The 17,433-nt window shown below is 45.2% G+C and overlaps 1 protein-coding gene across 1 annotated transcript; it reads right to left on the reverse strand.

Moving 5' to 3' along the window:
• Positions 1–4,725: 4,725 nt before the first annotated feature.
• G0S2 (G0/G1 switch 2) lies at positions 4,726–5,680 on the reverse strand. The gene is made up of 2 exons (XM_079696498.1): positions 5,579–5,680; positions 4,726–5,419 (listed from the first exon to the last, which is right to left on the reverse strand). The coding sequence occupies exon 2, from the start codon at positions 5,386–5,388 to the stop codon at positions 5,077–5,079; it is 312 nt and encodes a 103-aa protein (XP_079552624.1). The 5' UTR covers positions 5,389–5,419; positions 5,579–5,680; the 3' UTR covers positions 4,726–5,076.
• Between the last annotated feature and the right edge of the window lie 11,753 nt (positions 5,681–17,433).

The raw sequence follows: 17,433 nt of genomic DNA on the forward strand, positions 1-17,433 counted from the left end.
TGACTTATCTGGCAGCAGATCTGAAGGACATATAGAGTCTGAACACAAGGAACCCGGTAAGTTTATCTTTTGGTTTTGGGAAAGCAGGAAGTTCAGAGTTTGGTGTACTTTCCTGGTGGGCTGATATCTGTAGAAGCATATTTAATGGTTGATTGGTTGACACTCTGAAATATATTTATGGGGGTGAGTCACTTCATGGTTAAATGATCCTTAGAAGTGAGGGAGTGTTACTGATTGGTTGGCTTGTAAAAGTGTGTTACCTGAGGAGAGTTGTGATTTATTGAGCCAATGGGTTTAAAACTGGTTCTGGTTACCGTGACTACACAACAATCAAACTTTTCCTAAGAAAGTGTGAAACTTTTAAATGTTCTCACAGTTGATACCTAGTATCTGTTTTCACTAGAAAGTAGTACAAGTTCACATCTGATATAGCACAAAATGATGTATATATATTTATTTATGTTAATAGATCAGAGTTTTGTGGTGTTTTGTAAAGAGCAAGTTGACTAATAAGTGGACTTCCTTGGTGATGCAGTGGTTGGGAATCCACCTGCCAATGCAGGGGTCACGGGTTCGAGCCCTGGTCTGGGAAGATCCTACATGCCACGGAGCGGCTGGGCCTGTGCACCACGACTACTGAGCCAGTGCTCTAGAGCCTGCAAGCCACAACTGCTGAAGCCCGGGTGCCACAACTACTGAAGCCCATGCGCCTAGAGCCTGTGCTCCATGACAAGAGAGGCCACCTCAGTGAGAGGCCCACGCACTGCAATGAAGAGTAGCTCCCTCTCACCGCAACTAGAGAAAGCCCGTGCACAGCAATGAAGATCCAACACAGCCAAAATAAAATTAATTAATTAATTAAAAATAAAAAAAGGTGACTTATAAGTGTTTCACTATGACTAACTGTGAGGACCATTAGGTTCAACTATGAAGTTAAGGTATTTTCTAAGAGACAAGAGCATTAGTTAAGTAAACTTAATCAGGAAATAGTTATTTTTAAATTAAATGAACTTAATCAGGAAATCGTTTATTTTTAAATTACTTCTAATAGTCACTGAGCCAGAAGGAAAATATTTGTCAACATGCTAAGAAAAAGAACAAAGAAACACTGAAAACATAGAGAAGGAGGGTGGGTTCTAGAGAAGCAGGCTGGAATGAGTAATACATTCTCTATTTGGTGGTTATATTAAACAGAATCCTAGCATCATATAATTGGATGGGACCTCAGAAGTCATATAACTAACCTCCCTCCAAGTACAGAAATCTCCTCTCCAGTTTATCCCATCCCTAGCATCCTTTGCTTGGGCATTTTTAGTAATGGAGAGCTTACTATGTATCACAAGGCAACTCATTATGTTTTGAATTACTCTGATTTCTTAATGACCTATGATCTGCTTCCTTGTACTCCTAGTTGCTAGTTCTAGTTCTGCATTTCTCAAGCCACATAAAATAAGTGTATTTTAGTGGACTTTGTTGGACCAATATGGCAGCCCTTCAAATATTTGGAGGAAATTGTTGTGTGACACTACTGTATTTTATCTTCTCTAGATCCATTCAATTGTTCTGCATATGGCAGGAGTTCTAGACTTTTATCTGCCCAAGTTACTCTGATCTAAGCAGGTTTTTGTTTGTCAAGGTCTCTCTAGAAATATAACAACAACTATCTTTGGCTGAAAGCTTACTATATGCCAGGTACCACTGTAAACACTTTATGTGCATTATCTCATTTAATCTGCAAAATTATCTCGTGTGGAAGGTACTATTTTATAGATGAGGAAAGAATTGAAGTAACTTGAGGCAGAGAGTTTACAAGTAACTGGTCCAAGGTCTTAGAGCTAGCAAATAGAGGCGTCAAACCCAAGCAAATCCAGGCAGTCTGACTTAACTTCTTTGGTTTCCCACCTGCCAGACTGCAAAGTAAAACAAAACCACCTCTCCTTCCCTTTTTCTGGTCATTCTACTTCTACTAATAAGGTGTTAGTTTATTTCAGTAGCGCTATCACAAAACTCGTTGGGTTATACCGAGCTTGTAATCAGTGAAAATACCTAGGTCTTTTTCACATCCTAGAATAAGTCTAATTTTGTGGTCATGCAACTGATTTTTGGACCTGAATTCTGTGCTGTATCTTCTTCCGTGTTCAGTGTCAGTTGGTTAGCCTCAGTGCATGGTTCTAGCCTGTTGAGTTGTTCTGAATCCTGACTCTATCTCAGCTCTGCATCATCAAAAAGAACTGATAAGTATAAATTCTGTCACTTCTCCTAGGTTGCTGATAAAATTTGCCAAACAGGATAGGGCCAAGGACCCTTTTTGTCCCTGTGTTGAGAGAGGGACTTTTGTTTCATCACAATCAGACATAGTCTTTCGAGACCACCTCAAAACCTGGATTCTGAAACGATTAAGCAAACCCTTTTTCTTTACTTTCCTTTAACCCAGGGTTTCTCAATCTCAGCCATATTGAAATTTTGGACTGGAGAATTCTTTATTGTGAGTGGCAGCCCTGTGCATTGTGAGATATTTAATGGCATCCTTAGCTTCAACCCATTAGATGCCAGCAGGAGTGCCCCTCCTTCACTACCAGAGAAGCAGAAATGTCTCCAGACATTTTCCAATGTCTCCTGGAGGACAAAACTGCTCCCCTTCCCATTGAGAGCCACCGCTCTAAAGTTATAAGTAGATTAATCGAGAAATCAAGTATATATTAAGAATCTACTGTTTGCCTAGGACTTGTTCATTTCCTTCAACACTAAAGAGAAATACATCAAGAAGATTATACTCTGAGAGAGATGATCACCTCCATAAAACAACTGGGACAGAAATGTCCATTACTGTGTGATCCAGTATGAGACCCAGACTGAATGTCCTGTAGGAATTCAGAGAAGTGAAAAGATCAGTGAGGACAGAAAAGATTTCGATAGCTTGGATTTGATTGGGTTGGGTAGTTTGTACACGTATAGGTAAAAGGCATACCCTTCGAAACTAAAAATACATAGGCATTTCCTATATATTTAGGCAAATATGTAAAATATATGTAGTTTTACATATAGGCAAACCAAAAAATATAGGCATTACCTTCTAAACCAAAAATTGGAGTACATGATTTGATATACAGTTTGACAAGAGGCAGAATATTTGAAATTATCCCTCTCTTGGAGAATCTGAGGTCTGTGGCTTCAGAAGGTGTGGCGATTGTGGGTGGGCGGGCATTCAGGTGGGAAGAGTAATGTGAACAAAGGTGTGAAAGACCAGAAGGGACTAGGAAGGTCCTGGGTTCATGTGGAGCGTCAGTTGGGAGGGCTGAGATGCGAGCAGATCACAGAGACACTGGAAAATCTGGACAGGAGTCTTGGGCGCTGACATTTTTGAGGGAGGAGTAGCAGGATGAAGGAAGGTCACAATCCCCAGTCTGGCAGGGATGTTTTGGGGTGAATGTGCTAGAGAGTGCAGGAGGTCATTTGAGATGCTGACAGCTGGACCAGAGGGTGGCTGCATGGGTGGAAGAATAATAGACATAATAGGAGAGGCACTTGGGAAGGAAAACTGAAGAATAAGATGGGGTGAATTCCTGAGAAGTTTTTTGGACAATTAAGGTGAGGTTATGTCACCTTAATATAGGGTCAAGTTCCCATTTTGGAAACTGCGAGAACAGTGGTTCCACTGATATTCTTCTTTTCCTTTAAATACGTGTCTTTTCCCTTGATTAATCTCACCCCATTCTGACTGCTCTCTTGTTTGGAGTGATAAGGATAGATATCAGAGATGGCACTTGATCAGGGCCAGGAACACTGGGTAGGATTTGAGTTGGCAGAAATAAAATGGAACGGTGTGTGTGAGGGAAGAGGGTGGTGGTGGAGAGAGAGTCTGGTCAGAGGCGATGGCACGAGCCTTGCTATGTTTGGCAAAAATGCATAGCCATGGATGGAGAGAGGGAAATGTCTGTACCTGGTTAGGGCAGGAGACGTATTAAAATCACTAGGGGAGTGGCATCAGGCCTATGCCCCTAACTACTTCTTTAAGAGCCATTGTTTAAAATTCCCTATGCTGAGCCCTATAGAGCCACTGGACTAGCTATTACCACAGAGCAAATTCTGTCCCTGGAGGAAGATGACTCAGGACTGTGACAACCGGTCTTTTCCCCTCCTAACCTAGAACTTCTTACTGTGATTCAGTTTGTGAGGAGAAAGGCTTGGTAGAGCTAGACATACAATTAAATGTTCTTGGGAGATTGCCTTCCCTCTTTTCCTACCAGCTGGCTAGTTTCCTCCCTCCCTCCCTCCCTCCATCCCTCCTTCCCCCTCACTGTCCCCACCCCCCTCCACTAAAATAGTTAGGAAGAAAGAGGTATCAACCATGAGATCCTCTGGTGCACAGGTGTGAGATGGCAAATAGGCTTTGTGCCCTAGAATTAATCAGTATCTCTCATTCACTTACTCTAGCTCAGAAGTTGATTTATCTTCTGATCTTAAAATGCTGAGGCTGGTGGGACTTAGAATAAGTTTCTCTCTTGCCACTCCTAACACAAAGCAAAAACAAATCCTCAACAGACTTATAAGCATGTAACATCAATATGAGTCCAGAGCCCTGAAGCAAGTGTTGCCTGACCTTCAGGAAACTGCTCTCTCCACTGGGCTCACGTAAGACCCCCTCCGCCAAAATGCCCGCCCTCCCTGCTGCCCACCCCAGAAAACCGTGCCCCTCAGGAATCAGATGCTGAGATATAGTACAAAACGTTTTTTATTTCAAAATGAAAAATGGTGGTCACTGTAATAATAATAACAATAACAACAATAATAATATAAAAAGCATTTCTCCTCCGTTCACCCTAGTGCAAAATGCTGGATGCAGTCAGAGAGCTGGAAGGTTTTGGACATGTCATCCTTCTGCAGTGCTGCACAGCAGCAAAACTCAATCCCAAACGCCTTTTGGTGGATCCATGTGATAGTTCAATTCTAAAGTCAGTAGTTTCTCGGAAGTCCAAACAGCACGAGACGCCCACTCGAGCCCGACCCTCGCGCTCTGCCTCACTCTCCTCTTCCTGTGTGTCTCTCTCCCGCTCCCTCCGCCGGCCCCCAGGGTTCCTACGAGGCGTGCAGCCGGTTGGTTGGGGCCCGGCAGCCCTGGACGGCCTCCAGCTGCTTGCTTTTCTCCTGCAGGGCCCGCGCCCCGAGGGCCTGTCGCTCCCGGGCGACCTGCAGCTCGGCCACCGCTGCCTCCCGCTCCCGCAGGCGGCCGGCGGCCGTGAAGGGGCTGCACAAGGTCTCCATCAGGCCGAGCACGGCGCCGAAGAGCGCCAGCACGCCGCCCAGCACGTACAGCCTCACCAGCTTCCGGCTGGGCTTCTGCGCCATCAGCTCCTTGGCCAGAGGAATCAGCTCCTGGACCGTTTCCATCTCGACTCCGGGCTCTCGGGGTGGGAGTGATCTGCGGGAGAAGCGGAGCAGAAAAGGGGGCTTTTAAGCCACCGAAAGACGGATGCATCTTCCCGAGCAGCCCTCACTCGGCTCTCTCGGGGTAGGCCTGCAGAGAGGGGAGCCCACCCTGGACCCCGCGCCCCGCCGCGCTCTTCCCCGCCGGGCTCACCTAGGGGCGTCGAGCGAGCAGCAGGCAGCGCAAGCCGGGTGGGCGATCACGGTGTGCGTGGGTCCCGCGGCTCTGCGTTCTCCTCCTCCGCCGCCGCCTCCTCCTCCCCTTGCTCGACAGCCGCGGGTATTCCGGATGGAGATTCCGCAACTGACACCTGGTCAGCGCCCCGGGGCCACTTATATGTTTTTCTCGGAGCCCCGCCTCCTGGGCTCCTTGGGCTGGGGCCCGTGCTGCACCGGTCAGAGAGTGGAGGGGGCGGGAAGAGGAGGGTGGGGGAGGAGCGGGGCAAGGACCCTGGGGGAGTCAGCCACGAGATGTGCACGTCGCGCCGGCCGTGTGAGCCCGGGGTGCGGGGGAGGGCGGTCCTGGGTGTACAAGGGTGAGGACCCAGAGCCCAGGGAGGTATGCACGTCCATTTCTGACCTCTTTCTTCTTCTTCTTTTTTTTTTTTTTTTTTTTTTTTGCGATACGCGGGCCTCTCCCGTTGCGGAGCACAGGCTCCGGACGCGCAGGCTCAGCGGTTGTGGCTCACGGGCGCAGCCGCTCCGCGGCATGTGGGATCCTCCCGGACCTGGGCACGAACCCGTGTCCCCTGCATCGGCAGGCGGACTCTCAACCACTGCGCCACCAGCGAAGCCCCTGACCTCTTTCCTAATCGTGTGGGTGGGTCACAGCTTCCCTCGTCCGGGGCAGCCTGGAAGGACCCCTTATAAGGACACCTGGGGTTCTACCTAACTGAAAAATTAGTTTTTATTCGGGAGGTTTGTCGTCTTCACACACGTATAGGGATCGGAGGTAGAAGGCAAGGGGGAGGGATCCGGGTAATGATCAGAACGGGTCTCCAGGCTCTGCATAATGCAGTTTGTGCTTATACTGTTTATTTCTGGTCTGACTGGTTTTATTCATAGGTGCTTGCATTGCTAGGGTCACTTGATAGATAACTATTCACTGAGGGTGCCCTTTATGCACAGATGGGGGCGTGTGTGTGTGTGTGTGTGTGTGTGTATGTGTGTGAGTGATGTCAGTCTCTGTGCCTGTAGGTGTTTGTATCTGTACTTTTGTGTATCAGGGAACTGCCATTAAATCCAAATTGTCCCCACTCCCACTTGAGAAGTGAAGTTGGGGTCTAGGGAGAGGTGACCATGGAGGGGGGGCCGTTGGTAAAAGTTTGTCTGCTGGTCTTTCCTCAATAATTATATGCCACTTCCCTGGATCTGGGGGGCAACACCACCGTACCAGCTCCACTTGGCATAGAAACAGTTTAGGGGCAGAAGAGTGAGAGTAGGCAGCCTGGGTAAGAAGCGAAAGAGTAGAGAGTGCTCTAGGACGCATGAGGAGGGTGGGGTTGATTTCAACTAGGATTAAACTTCATCACCTTTGCGGCGGGTGTTCTGGTTTAGCTTTGGTTATCCATACACCAGAGTTAGTTAGCAAGTAGGGGAAAGGAGAGACATTGGGCTAAAAGCGCTTCAAGCAGAGAAAGGGAGAGGGCAAAGAGAGGAGGGGGAAATTGGACCGGCCAGAAAATTGCAAAAGTCAGTGATGCAATCTTGCAACAGCGAAGTCAGTCAGGCTGAGCCTTGCGGTGAGGGACCAGGAAACGGCTGTGGCAGGGCTCACGTATTTGGGTCCTTGGAAATTTTAACAGTAATCTTTCTTTGGGGTCTGAGGTAATTTCCTAGACAATTCAGTTTAAAAAGGCAACAGTTACGCCTACCCTTCACCTTGGCTATTAGTAGTTCAGTTAATAGGATTTGTGTGTGCAGAGCGGGCAAGGATACCTAAAGAGCTTATTTGAAATTCTACATTTTAATATGTACACAAGCAGTCAAGGTGACAAAGGGCCAAATAGGGATGATTCCTGGAGGCTTGTGTCCCCTGCTTATTATTCTTTTCACCTCGTGAGGCAGGAAAATTCTGTAACAAGGGGGGATGAATATCAGTCTTGGCATTTTCTTTGAATCTTCCTTATAATTTTGGAGAAGCCTCTAATAACTGGCGGAAATGATCTGTGAGCAATCCCAAGATCTGTGTGAGTTTCAAATACTACGGCTTCTGAATGAGCGTATGCTGTACACCTTAATACCAGGGCTTTCACGTGGTTTCTGATCTGAAGGTGAGTCAGCCCTTTGGAGCTTTGGACCCAAAACTCCGAAATGGACGGTTCAGTGAGCATTTCTAGTGTTTCTGTAACTCAAAGACGCAAACTGCACGTCTCCCGACGTCAGCAGACTGTAATTTATCGGGGGTTCCCCTTTCTTGTGATTTGCTGTGGTACAGCACGTCACCATCTCAGATGGGTTCCCCTCTTTCCCTCTCTGATAACCCAACTTTGACCACCGCCCCCAGGCCCTACCAGCTTGCTGTCCAGGGCTGGGCAGAGAGGGTGGCCAGTGCCATGGATTGGGGTCACTGGTGGATTTGGTGTTCCTTGTTTAGGTGGTAGCTGGAGCTGAGTGTGAGATGGTGGGAATAGAAGGCTGAGGAATCCAGGGTCACCACATGCCTAGGAATTTCTGACACAGCTCCTCTGTCTGGGTGGGAAAGAGTACCCAGTTTCTAGGGTAGCAGTTTGGCTAGGGCTTGGGAAACTAAGCACGTGATATGACTGCGCTCTTCTCTCTTTAGAGATGTAAAGCCTTGTGTTGCATCATGCAGGTCAGACATAGGGTATAGCAGTCAAGTTCATACCAGTTGTAGGGTGACCAACCATCCCAGTTTGTCTAGGGCTGAGGGGTTTCTCCAAGATATGGGACTTACAGTGCCGAAACTGGAACCGTTCCGGGCAAACTGGAGCCTATGAGTCTATCCCAACGTTAATTCCTGCCATTTCTAGGAAGGCAGGATTGGTCAGTTTAAAATTTGTTTATTTTGCTTGCCAAATCCCTTTCTCCCAAACATTAAAACGTTCAGAACTGTCAGCAGAAGAAGCAATCACAAAGGGGCAACATATGGTCCAAGGAGTCAGTACGGAAGAGGGATAGAGCTATCCCAGCAACCGTGCTTAGGGGTTTGAAGGAACAGGGGACAGACATCTTTTGGATGGTTGGTTGTGTATAAGCCTCAATTATTAGTATTATTATTTTGTTACTAGCTTGCTGCCTATCAAAGTCACTGCCCAGGGCTTCCCTGGTGGCGCAGTGGTTGAGAGTCCGCCTGCCGATGCAGGGGACACGGGTTCATGTCCCGGTCCGGGAAGATCCCACATGCCGCAGAGCGACTGGGCCCGTGAGCCATGGCCGCTGAGCCTGCGTGTCCAGAGCCTGTGCTCCGCAGCGGGAGAGGCCACAACGGTGAGAGGCCCGCGTACCAAAAAAAAAAAAAAAAAAAAAAAAGTAACTGCCCAATTCCTGAGGTTCCAGGAGGCTGGAGCATGGGGATCATCACAGGAGATATGGTAAAACTATTTGTGTATCTTATACTCCAATTTTTTCAGTCCTTGAGTTACTTACATTTCATGTCAATTAGTTTTGGAGAGAAGGTTCTTATCTCTGAAATATCAATGGATGATTTTAAAATCTACATGACTAATGTTTATCTTCCTCTGATCTTGTACATTAGAGTTCTAGTATCCTGACATTTCTGTGTGGATATCCTGCTTTTAACACAAGCCTGCCACACTTGAAACAAGACTCCCCACTTTCTCTATACTCTTCCAAACTGAGTCACCTCAATATTCTTATTTCTAGTGGTGGCATCTCCATTTTGCCTGTTCTCTGGGTTTGAAATATTGTGACATTTTCTTTTAGAGGTCTTCCCTGACCTCTTTATCACACCATTCCCTGCCCAATGCCCTGCTTTATTTTCCTTCATAGCACTTCGTACCTGGCTTTACATTGATGTAATTATTGGTTTGCTTTTGTGTTGTCTTCCACACCCACCTGAGGCTAACCTTTATGAGGGCCAGAGCTTTGTTTTATTCTTCACTGCATCCCCAGGACCCAGTATAATCCTTGGCACATAGCAGGTCCTTAATAGGTAACTATGGGATTAGTGAATGTCTTCCTCGTTGGACTGGCAGGAGATAGACTATGTTCATTAAGTTTGCGTGCAGTCAGATTTTTAGTGTATACCCAAGAAGCATTCAGGATTTATTTGTTTTTGTTTTTGTTTTTTTTTGACAGTTTTTTTTTGTTGTTGTTTTTGCCTTTAGTCCTTTTATCTCTAATCCATCTCAAACACTACCACCAAATAAATCTTCCTCAAATTAAATTTTTATTCTTAATTGCCTTTTTCAAAGCCCGGATGATTTCTCATTGCCCACGTGACGAACTTTTGTGTTCTGCACGTTAAATTTACTTGATCAATATTCTTGGGTCCAGGACCTGTATCATCTGATCTTCCCTACTCATCTAACTTCAGATCCCATTCTTCTCCAACAAGAATCCTTTGTTCCACAGATGGGTTTCATACAGCCCAAGAAACAGTTCCTTCTCATTGCTGCCGCCTCACCTTTGCTCCCCCTCTTCCTCCTACCCGAAAAGCTCTTCTCTTCTACTCTGTCTTCCTTCATGTGCTCCAAGAAGCCCCCACTGCCTGTGCCAGCACACTCTGCTCTTTCCTTTCTGTGAATTCCAGCTGCCTTTGTGGCTGGGACCGCACAGGTTGGCGCTGCATTATGTATTGTTTTATACAGCGCTCTCATTGTGTCCTGTCGCTTGCCCTGTCTCTGCAGAAGACCAGGTCTTTGTACCTTTCTCGGTGCTAACGTCTAATCAGGGTCCAATCAATGCTAATGACATTGACCTAAAAGTCAGAACTGGGATAATGATTACAAAATGGTCAGTTAAGGCTCTCTTGGGAGGTTATTTTAGGCACAGTGGCTTGTCCTTGGCTCAGGGCCTTGGGCTTGAAATTGCCCAAGACCTGGCAACTTGGCTCGATCCTCTCCACTCTGGCTCCCTCACCTTTTACTTCCATTCCCAACTTCATGTCTGACATTGCAGTGACTGGCTTACTCTTTGGAATCCCTCCTCCCTGCCCCCAGGACCCCAGGGCCTTGACAAATCAATACCAAGGGAGAGACCCTTCACAGACGTTTTGCTTTTGTCCCTCACAGCTTCTGGCCAAGCAGAGCCACTAGCTGCTGGAGTGGGCAGCACGGGCTGGGAGCAGTGGCACCCTGCTGCCCACATAGCACAAGCCCAGTACTGTCCGTCACAAGTTTGAATCAGTGCAAGGAACTTCCTTCAAGCTCAAGTGCTAGCTGGACTTAAGAGTATGGGGCTCTGGAGTCAAACAGACTTGGGTTCCTTCAAGTCCTGGCTCCTCTTGCCAGGGTCTGACCTTGGATGAGTGACTTAACTTCTCTAGCCTCCATTTCCTCATCTGTAAAGTGAGGATGATGCTAACACCAACTAAGGGGTGTGGTGAATACTGAGCTAGGGCACTATGAAGGGCTTAGTGGTCTGGCACCAATGAAGCAGTTGGTTCAGTTATTATTTGGTTATGCTTCAGTTGTCTTTGCTTCCTGCTCCATGTCAGCAATTCCCGTGGTCCTTTATCCTAGCCCAAGACATTTGCATTCCCTAGGTGGTATAGGCAGCAATAAGGTCCAGAGCCTTTGTTGAAGCCAGCTGTGTGTCTGATACTATGTCATGTATAGCTATAAAAAAAAGCAGAATACAAAGTTCTCCTTGCCCTCAAGTAGCTCATAGTCAAGTAGAGGACACAAACATTAAATAAGTTATGACAATATATTGAATACTAGGATAAGCACAATCATAGAACTATATACCAGGGAAACAAATAGAATGAGAAATGTATTGATTCATTTTGGGGAGGAGGTGGTCAAAGAAGGCCTAAGAGTGGATGATGTCTGAGCAGCTTAGAGTATTAAAGGATAGATAGTGTTCACTGATTCTGGGAGGGAAAGGAGGGGATCAGGGTTGGGGATTCAGGAATGAGAGAGGGCTTCACATGAAAAGGGGAGGATGCATGAGAATACATTGCATGGTCCAAGAGAAGTTAGGCAAGATTGGTGTTAGAACATAAAGGATGGGTTTGGGGAAATGGCAGGAAATGAGGAGGAAGTAGTATGCAGGAGGCAGGTAATGAACAATTCTGTAAATGATCACGACGTATGCCATGCCTAGGAACTGTTGACCACTCCCTTCTAGAAATACATTCTCCTTGGCTTCCATGATATCAGATTCTCTTAGTTTTCCTGCTGTCCTATTATGGACACTCCTTAGTTCTTTTTCTCACTCTTGCTTTTTATCTAACCTCTAAATGTCAGCATTTCTGAGGACTAAGTCCCAAAGCCTCTTTTCTTATTCTGCATACTCTCTTTAGGTAATTTAGTTTACTCCCAAGCCTTCCATTACTGCCTCTATGTAGATGACATACAAATCTGAGCTCTAGACCTGTGTGTCTCCCTGCCTAGTCTACATTTCCATTTGGATATCTTGCAGGTATCAAACTTACCATGTCTAAAGCCAAATTCAATATTTCTACCCTATAAACTTGCACCATCATCTGTCTTAGTCTAAGCTTTGCTGTTTACCTAGTGGCTCAGATCCTGAGCCTGGGAGCCATCCTTTGCTCCTCTCTCTCTGTCACCTCTTATATGCAAACAGTTACCAAGACTTGTCATTCTTCCTCTTAAGTATCTCTTGATTTTATTTGCTTTCTATCCCCTCTGCCATCCTCCTAGTCAAAGCCCCTGTCATCTCACCTGGACTATTACTGGTCTCACAGCTGATCTCTCTGCTTTGGGTCTTGACCCACCCAATCCAATCCAGTCCAATCCAGTGCAATCTTAAAAATAAAAAAAAAGCAAAACGTGTCACTCTTCTCCTTAAAACCCTTCAATGGATCCCCACATTGCCCTTGGATTATGTCCCAGATTCTTAGCATGGCTTGTAAGCTCACCCATGATCTTGTCCTTGTCTATTTTCCCAGTTTCATTTTATATATAATTTCCCTCAACCTTTGCTCTCTAGGTGCCAGCCACACTGTTGTGTTCTTTCACAACTTCAGATCCTTCCTCATGCTATTCTCTCCCCTTGGAACACTTCCTTCATTTTTTCCTTTGACCTGGTGAACTCTTACTCATCCGTCAAGTGTCACTATACTCCCACTTCCTTAGGGAGTCCTTCCCTACTGCTTAGATGAGGCTGGTTCTCTTTGCTACACACGTCCACACAGTCACCTCATTTTCCCTTTCATAATTATCATCTATCTCCATTGCAGAGCTGTAAACTCTATGAGGGAAGGAACTACCTCTGTCTTGTTCTCAGAACTAGCACAATGCATAGTTCCTTGAGGTGTTTAATCATAACTATCAGTTTGTCTTATATTGAATTGGTTATCTTGCAGGCAATGGGAAACACTGATGAATTTTAGGCAGCAAAAGAGTTCAACAAGGTTCCCATTTTAAGTAGATAACTATGGAAGAGTGAAGAATACATGAGAATGGAGCAAGCTAGAGGCAGCGAGTGGGGTATTGTTAGAATAATTCAGGCAGGAAGCGGTGAGGGAGTGGACCAAGACAGAGGCAGTGGGGACAGAGGGAAAGATCTGAGTCATAAATTATAGGTGAAACTGGCAGACTGTGGAAGAGAGAGGAGTTGGAGGTAACTCCCAGGCTTGGAGAAGAGAAGAGGAAAAACACATTTGGTGAGGAAGAGGATGAGTTCCATTTTGAATGTATTAAGTTTGGGCTGTTTATGGGACATACAGGCAATGATGGTCAGCAGAGAGTTGTATGTAAACCATGAATCTGGAGCTCTGGAGAGAGGGTAGGTCTGGAGTTGAAGATCTGAGAGGTTTCAGTGAGTTGAGGATGGATGAGATCTTGGGAATGGGAGAGATCACCCCATGAAGGGACAGAGAGGAGGGAAAGGTTGGAAGTCTGGAGACTGAGGAAACTTCGATGCTTGCATAAGGCTGGTAGTGAAGCAGAGCAATAGGTTTTATTTCCTAAATCAGCTTCCAGAGTAGTTCAGTTCTAGGGGTATGTATCACAAAATCTGATTTTCTCCCTTCATATCCAGAATCTAGGTCAGAAGCCCTCTTGTGATAAAGTACTCTTTTCTTTCCTTCCTTCCTTTCTTTTTCTTTCTTTCTTTCTTTCTTTCTTTCTTTCTTTCCCTTTCTTTCCTTCCTTCTTTCCTTCTTTCTTTCTTTCTTCCTTCCTTCCTTCCTTCTCCCTTCATTTTTTCTTTCTTTTTTCTTTTTTTTTTTTTTTTAGTAAAGCCAATACTTTATTCACATTTCCTTAGTTTTTGCCTAATGTCATTTTTCTGTTCCAGGGTCCCATGAGAATATCACAATCCATTTAGTCATTATATGTCTTCAGGCTCCTCTAGACTGTGACAGTTCCTCAAACTTTCCTTGTTTCCATTGACCTTGACAGTGTTGAGAAAACTGGGCAGGTATTTTGTAGAATGTCCTTCAATTTGGGTTTGTCTGATGTTTTCCTCATGGCTAGACTGGGGTTATGGGTTTGGGGGAGGAAGATCACAAAGGTAAGGTAACATTCCCATCACAGCATATCAAGGGTACATGACATCAATGTGACTTACCACTGTTGACATTGACCTTCAGGCTCAGGTAGTGATTGTCAGGTTTCTCCAGTGTACTCATTAAAAGGAAGTCTCGGGCTTCCCTGGTGGCGCAGTGGTTGGGAGTCCGCCTGCCGATGCGGGGGACGCGGGTTCGTGCCCCGGTCTGGGAGGATCCCACGTGCCGCGGAGCGGCTGGGCCCGTGAGCCATGGCCGCTGGGCCTGTGCTCCGGAGCCTGTGCTCCGCGGGGGGAGGGGCCACAGCGGTGAGAGGCCCGCCTACCGCAAAAAAAATAAATAAATAAATAAAAAGGAAGTCTCTGTGCATGGCTCACATTTCAGGGACAGAGAGTTATGTTCCACCTCCTGGAGGGGAGAGTATCTACATTATTTGGGATTCTTCTGTCAGATTTGTCTATTCTCCCCCACTTAAAAGGACTCTTTTCTAGTGTGGTAGGCAGAATTCTAAGATGGCCCAAAGATTCCTGCCCCTGGTGAACAAGCCCTGTAAAATTCCCAGGACCTGTGAATATGATTGGATAGTCACTCCCATGATTAGGTTATGTTACATGGCACAGCTAATTTTAAGAAAGGGAGATTATCCAGATGGACCTGATCTATTATGTGAGCCCTTAAAAGGAATTGGGCTTTTCCTGAAGAAGAAATTCAAAGTGTGAGAGGGATTCAAAGTGAGGGAGAATCTCCCTTGTTAACTTTGAAGATGGAGGAGGCAATGTGGCAAGAAATGTGGGTGGCCTCCCAGAGTGGCTCCCAGCTAACAACCAGTGAGAAAATGGGATGTCTGTCCTACAACCATAATGAACTGAATTATCCTGCAACTACGTCAACTTGAAAGAAGATCCTGAGCTCCAGATGAGAATGTAGCCCCCTGGATATTAGCCTTGGGAGACCCTGAGCTGCTGTGCCCAGACTTCTGACTTACAGAAGTGAAAGCTTATAATTGAATGTTGTTTTAAGCTACTAAGTTTGTGGTAATTTGCTATGCAATAATAGACAACTAATACAAGCAGTATGCTAGGAGCTCTTGCTGGGATGCCAGGGAAAAACCCAATCAAAACTTGATGAGAATTGGGGAAGACTCCCCGGGATGAGGAGAATCTGGCTTTGATTCTATGGTCCATCCTCATAAGCACTTCTTTGAAGACACCTTGTCCTTCCTTGTCCTCTCTGTTTCTTTCATATTTACCCAGAAAGACTTAACTGTGGTAGAGTCAGCCATCTGCTCTATATCAATCTACACCCAAGAAATTGGAGAAATTTGTCAAACTAGGCTGACTGCTCATTTTCTATAAATTTAAGATCACAAATCTCAAATGAGCAGTTAGCTATAACTTATGTTTTCCCAGTCAGTTATTTTTATTATTCTCTAAAAAGACTTTTCCACACTTTCTCCCCACCTCTTAAACAGGCTATATCCTCTTCTTCCCTGATACCTCCTGCCCTGGTAAGATAGAAGGAATCAGCCAGGAGCTACTTCATTTTTCAACCACCAAATCTATCTGCATCAGTACCCACACTCTCTACCTTCCGTCACGTTACTAGGGAGGAAGCGTCCTCCTTTCTTTCTATAAGAGGTGCCCCTACATCTCATCCTGACTCAACTATTTAAGGTCTTGGGAATCTACACAAAACTTAGGTTGCTTTGGGTTGCAAGTAAGAATCTAATTCAAAATGATTTAACAATAAGACAAGTATATTATTTCACAAGACAGGGTTTCCAGGATTAATTCAGTAGTGTAACATTATTAAAAAAAAACCTGGTTCTTTCCATCTTTCTCGTCTATTATCTTCAGCATCTTGTGGAGATTGGCACAGTCTGGCTCACATGATGTTTCTAAGATAGCTGCCACTGTTCTAGGCATTGCATTCAATATGATAACATCTGGTGAAAGGAGAGAGACTTTTTTTTTCTTTTATCAGCAAAGAAACCTTTCCTAGAATCTTCCTAGAGACTTCCTTTCATTGGCCAGAACTGCATTAAATGCCCATCCCTAAGACTACTTATGAAGGAAAGGATAACCTTCATGAACTCGGACCGGTGGTTCTCAAAGATTCTTCCTGGGACCAGAGCAGTAACATTACCTGAGAACTTGTGAGAAAAGCAGATTCTTGAGCCCTACTCCAAACCTACTGAATCAGAAATTCTGGATGCAGGACTAGCTGTGTTTTTAAAAGTCCTGTAGGTCATTCTGACACATGCTAAAGTTTGAGAACCATTGGCTAAGGCTAATCTTTGAACTGGGGAAAGGACAACAGCCCTGAAGACTTGAAAAACACTGGGGATCTTTAAGCAAGGAGGAAGGAGGGTAGGGATTTTGGATAGGAAGTCAACTTCCTGCCAGATCCTTCCTCTTTCCTGAATAATCATTTTCTCCTTTATTATAGTATCCCTCAGCATACAAACATACTCTAATATCTGTGTCTTAAAAAACCTAGTCCATGACCCCAAATCACTATCCCGCTGCTGCCAGCATTCTTTGGTCCTCTTCATAACTGAAACTGTTTATTAACAGTTGTCTACAATCACTGTATTTATTTCTTCATCAACCATTCATTCTTTTACCCACTCCTATCTGGCTCCCATTAGCACCACCTCAACAAAATCCAATGGGATGCTTATTAAATGAACTGAATTTTAGTATTCAACAGATAGAACCATTTCTTCCTTCTAGAAACACTTTTTTTCTTTTTGCTTCAGGGACACTGCACTCTCTTGGTTTTCATCGTATTGCATTATTTTATTCTTCTTAGCTCTTCTTCATTACACCTTTCTCCTCTATCAATCAGTGGTTCTCAGCCTTGAATGTCCATTAGAATAACTGGGGAGCTTTTAAAATTTCTGAAGACCAGGCTGCACACTAGACCAATTAAATCAGAAATCTCTCCAAGCAGGACCCAGGCATTAGTAATATTTAAAGCTCTAAAGGTGATTCCAATGTTCAGCCAAGATTGAGAATCACTGCCCTTAATATTGGGGTACCCTAGGGCCCTACCAACATTATTTTCTTAGATCAGTGGTTCTCAGCTCTGGCTCCACTTCAGAATCATCCTGGGAACTTTTAAAAACTACCATTGCCTGGGAGTTCCCCAAGATGAATTGATTCTGAATTCCTGGGGTGATTCTAATGTGTAGCCAGAATTGTGAACCACTTCATAGATGATTTCCTATAGTTCCATGGATTGAGACTCAGTACTTTCCTATAGAACTTTCTGCAATGATGGAAATGTTCTGTATCAGCTCTGTCCAAGATGGTAGCCACTAGCTTCTTGTGGCTGTTGAGCACTTGAAATGTGACTAAAGTGTGACTAAAGTGTCTAATAAA

Source organism: Hyperoodon ampullatus, assembly GCF_949752795.1.
Source record: "Hyperoodon ampullatus genome assembly, chromosome: 2".
NCBI classification, from domain to species: Eukaryota; Metazoa; Chordata; class Mammalia; order Artiodactyla; family Ziphiidae; genus Hyperoodon; species Hyperoodon ampullatus.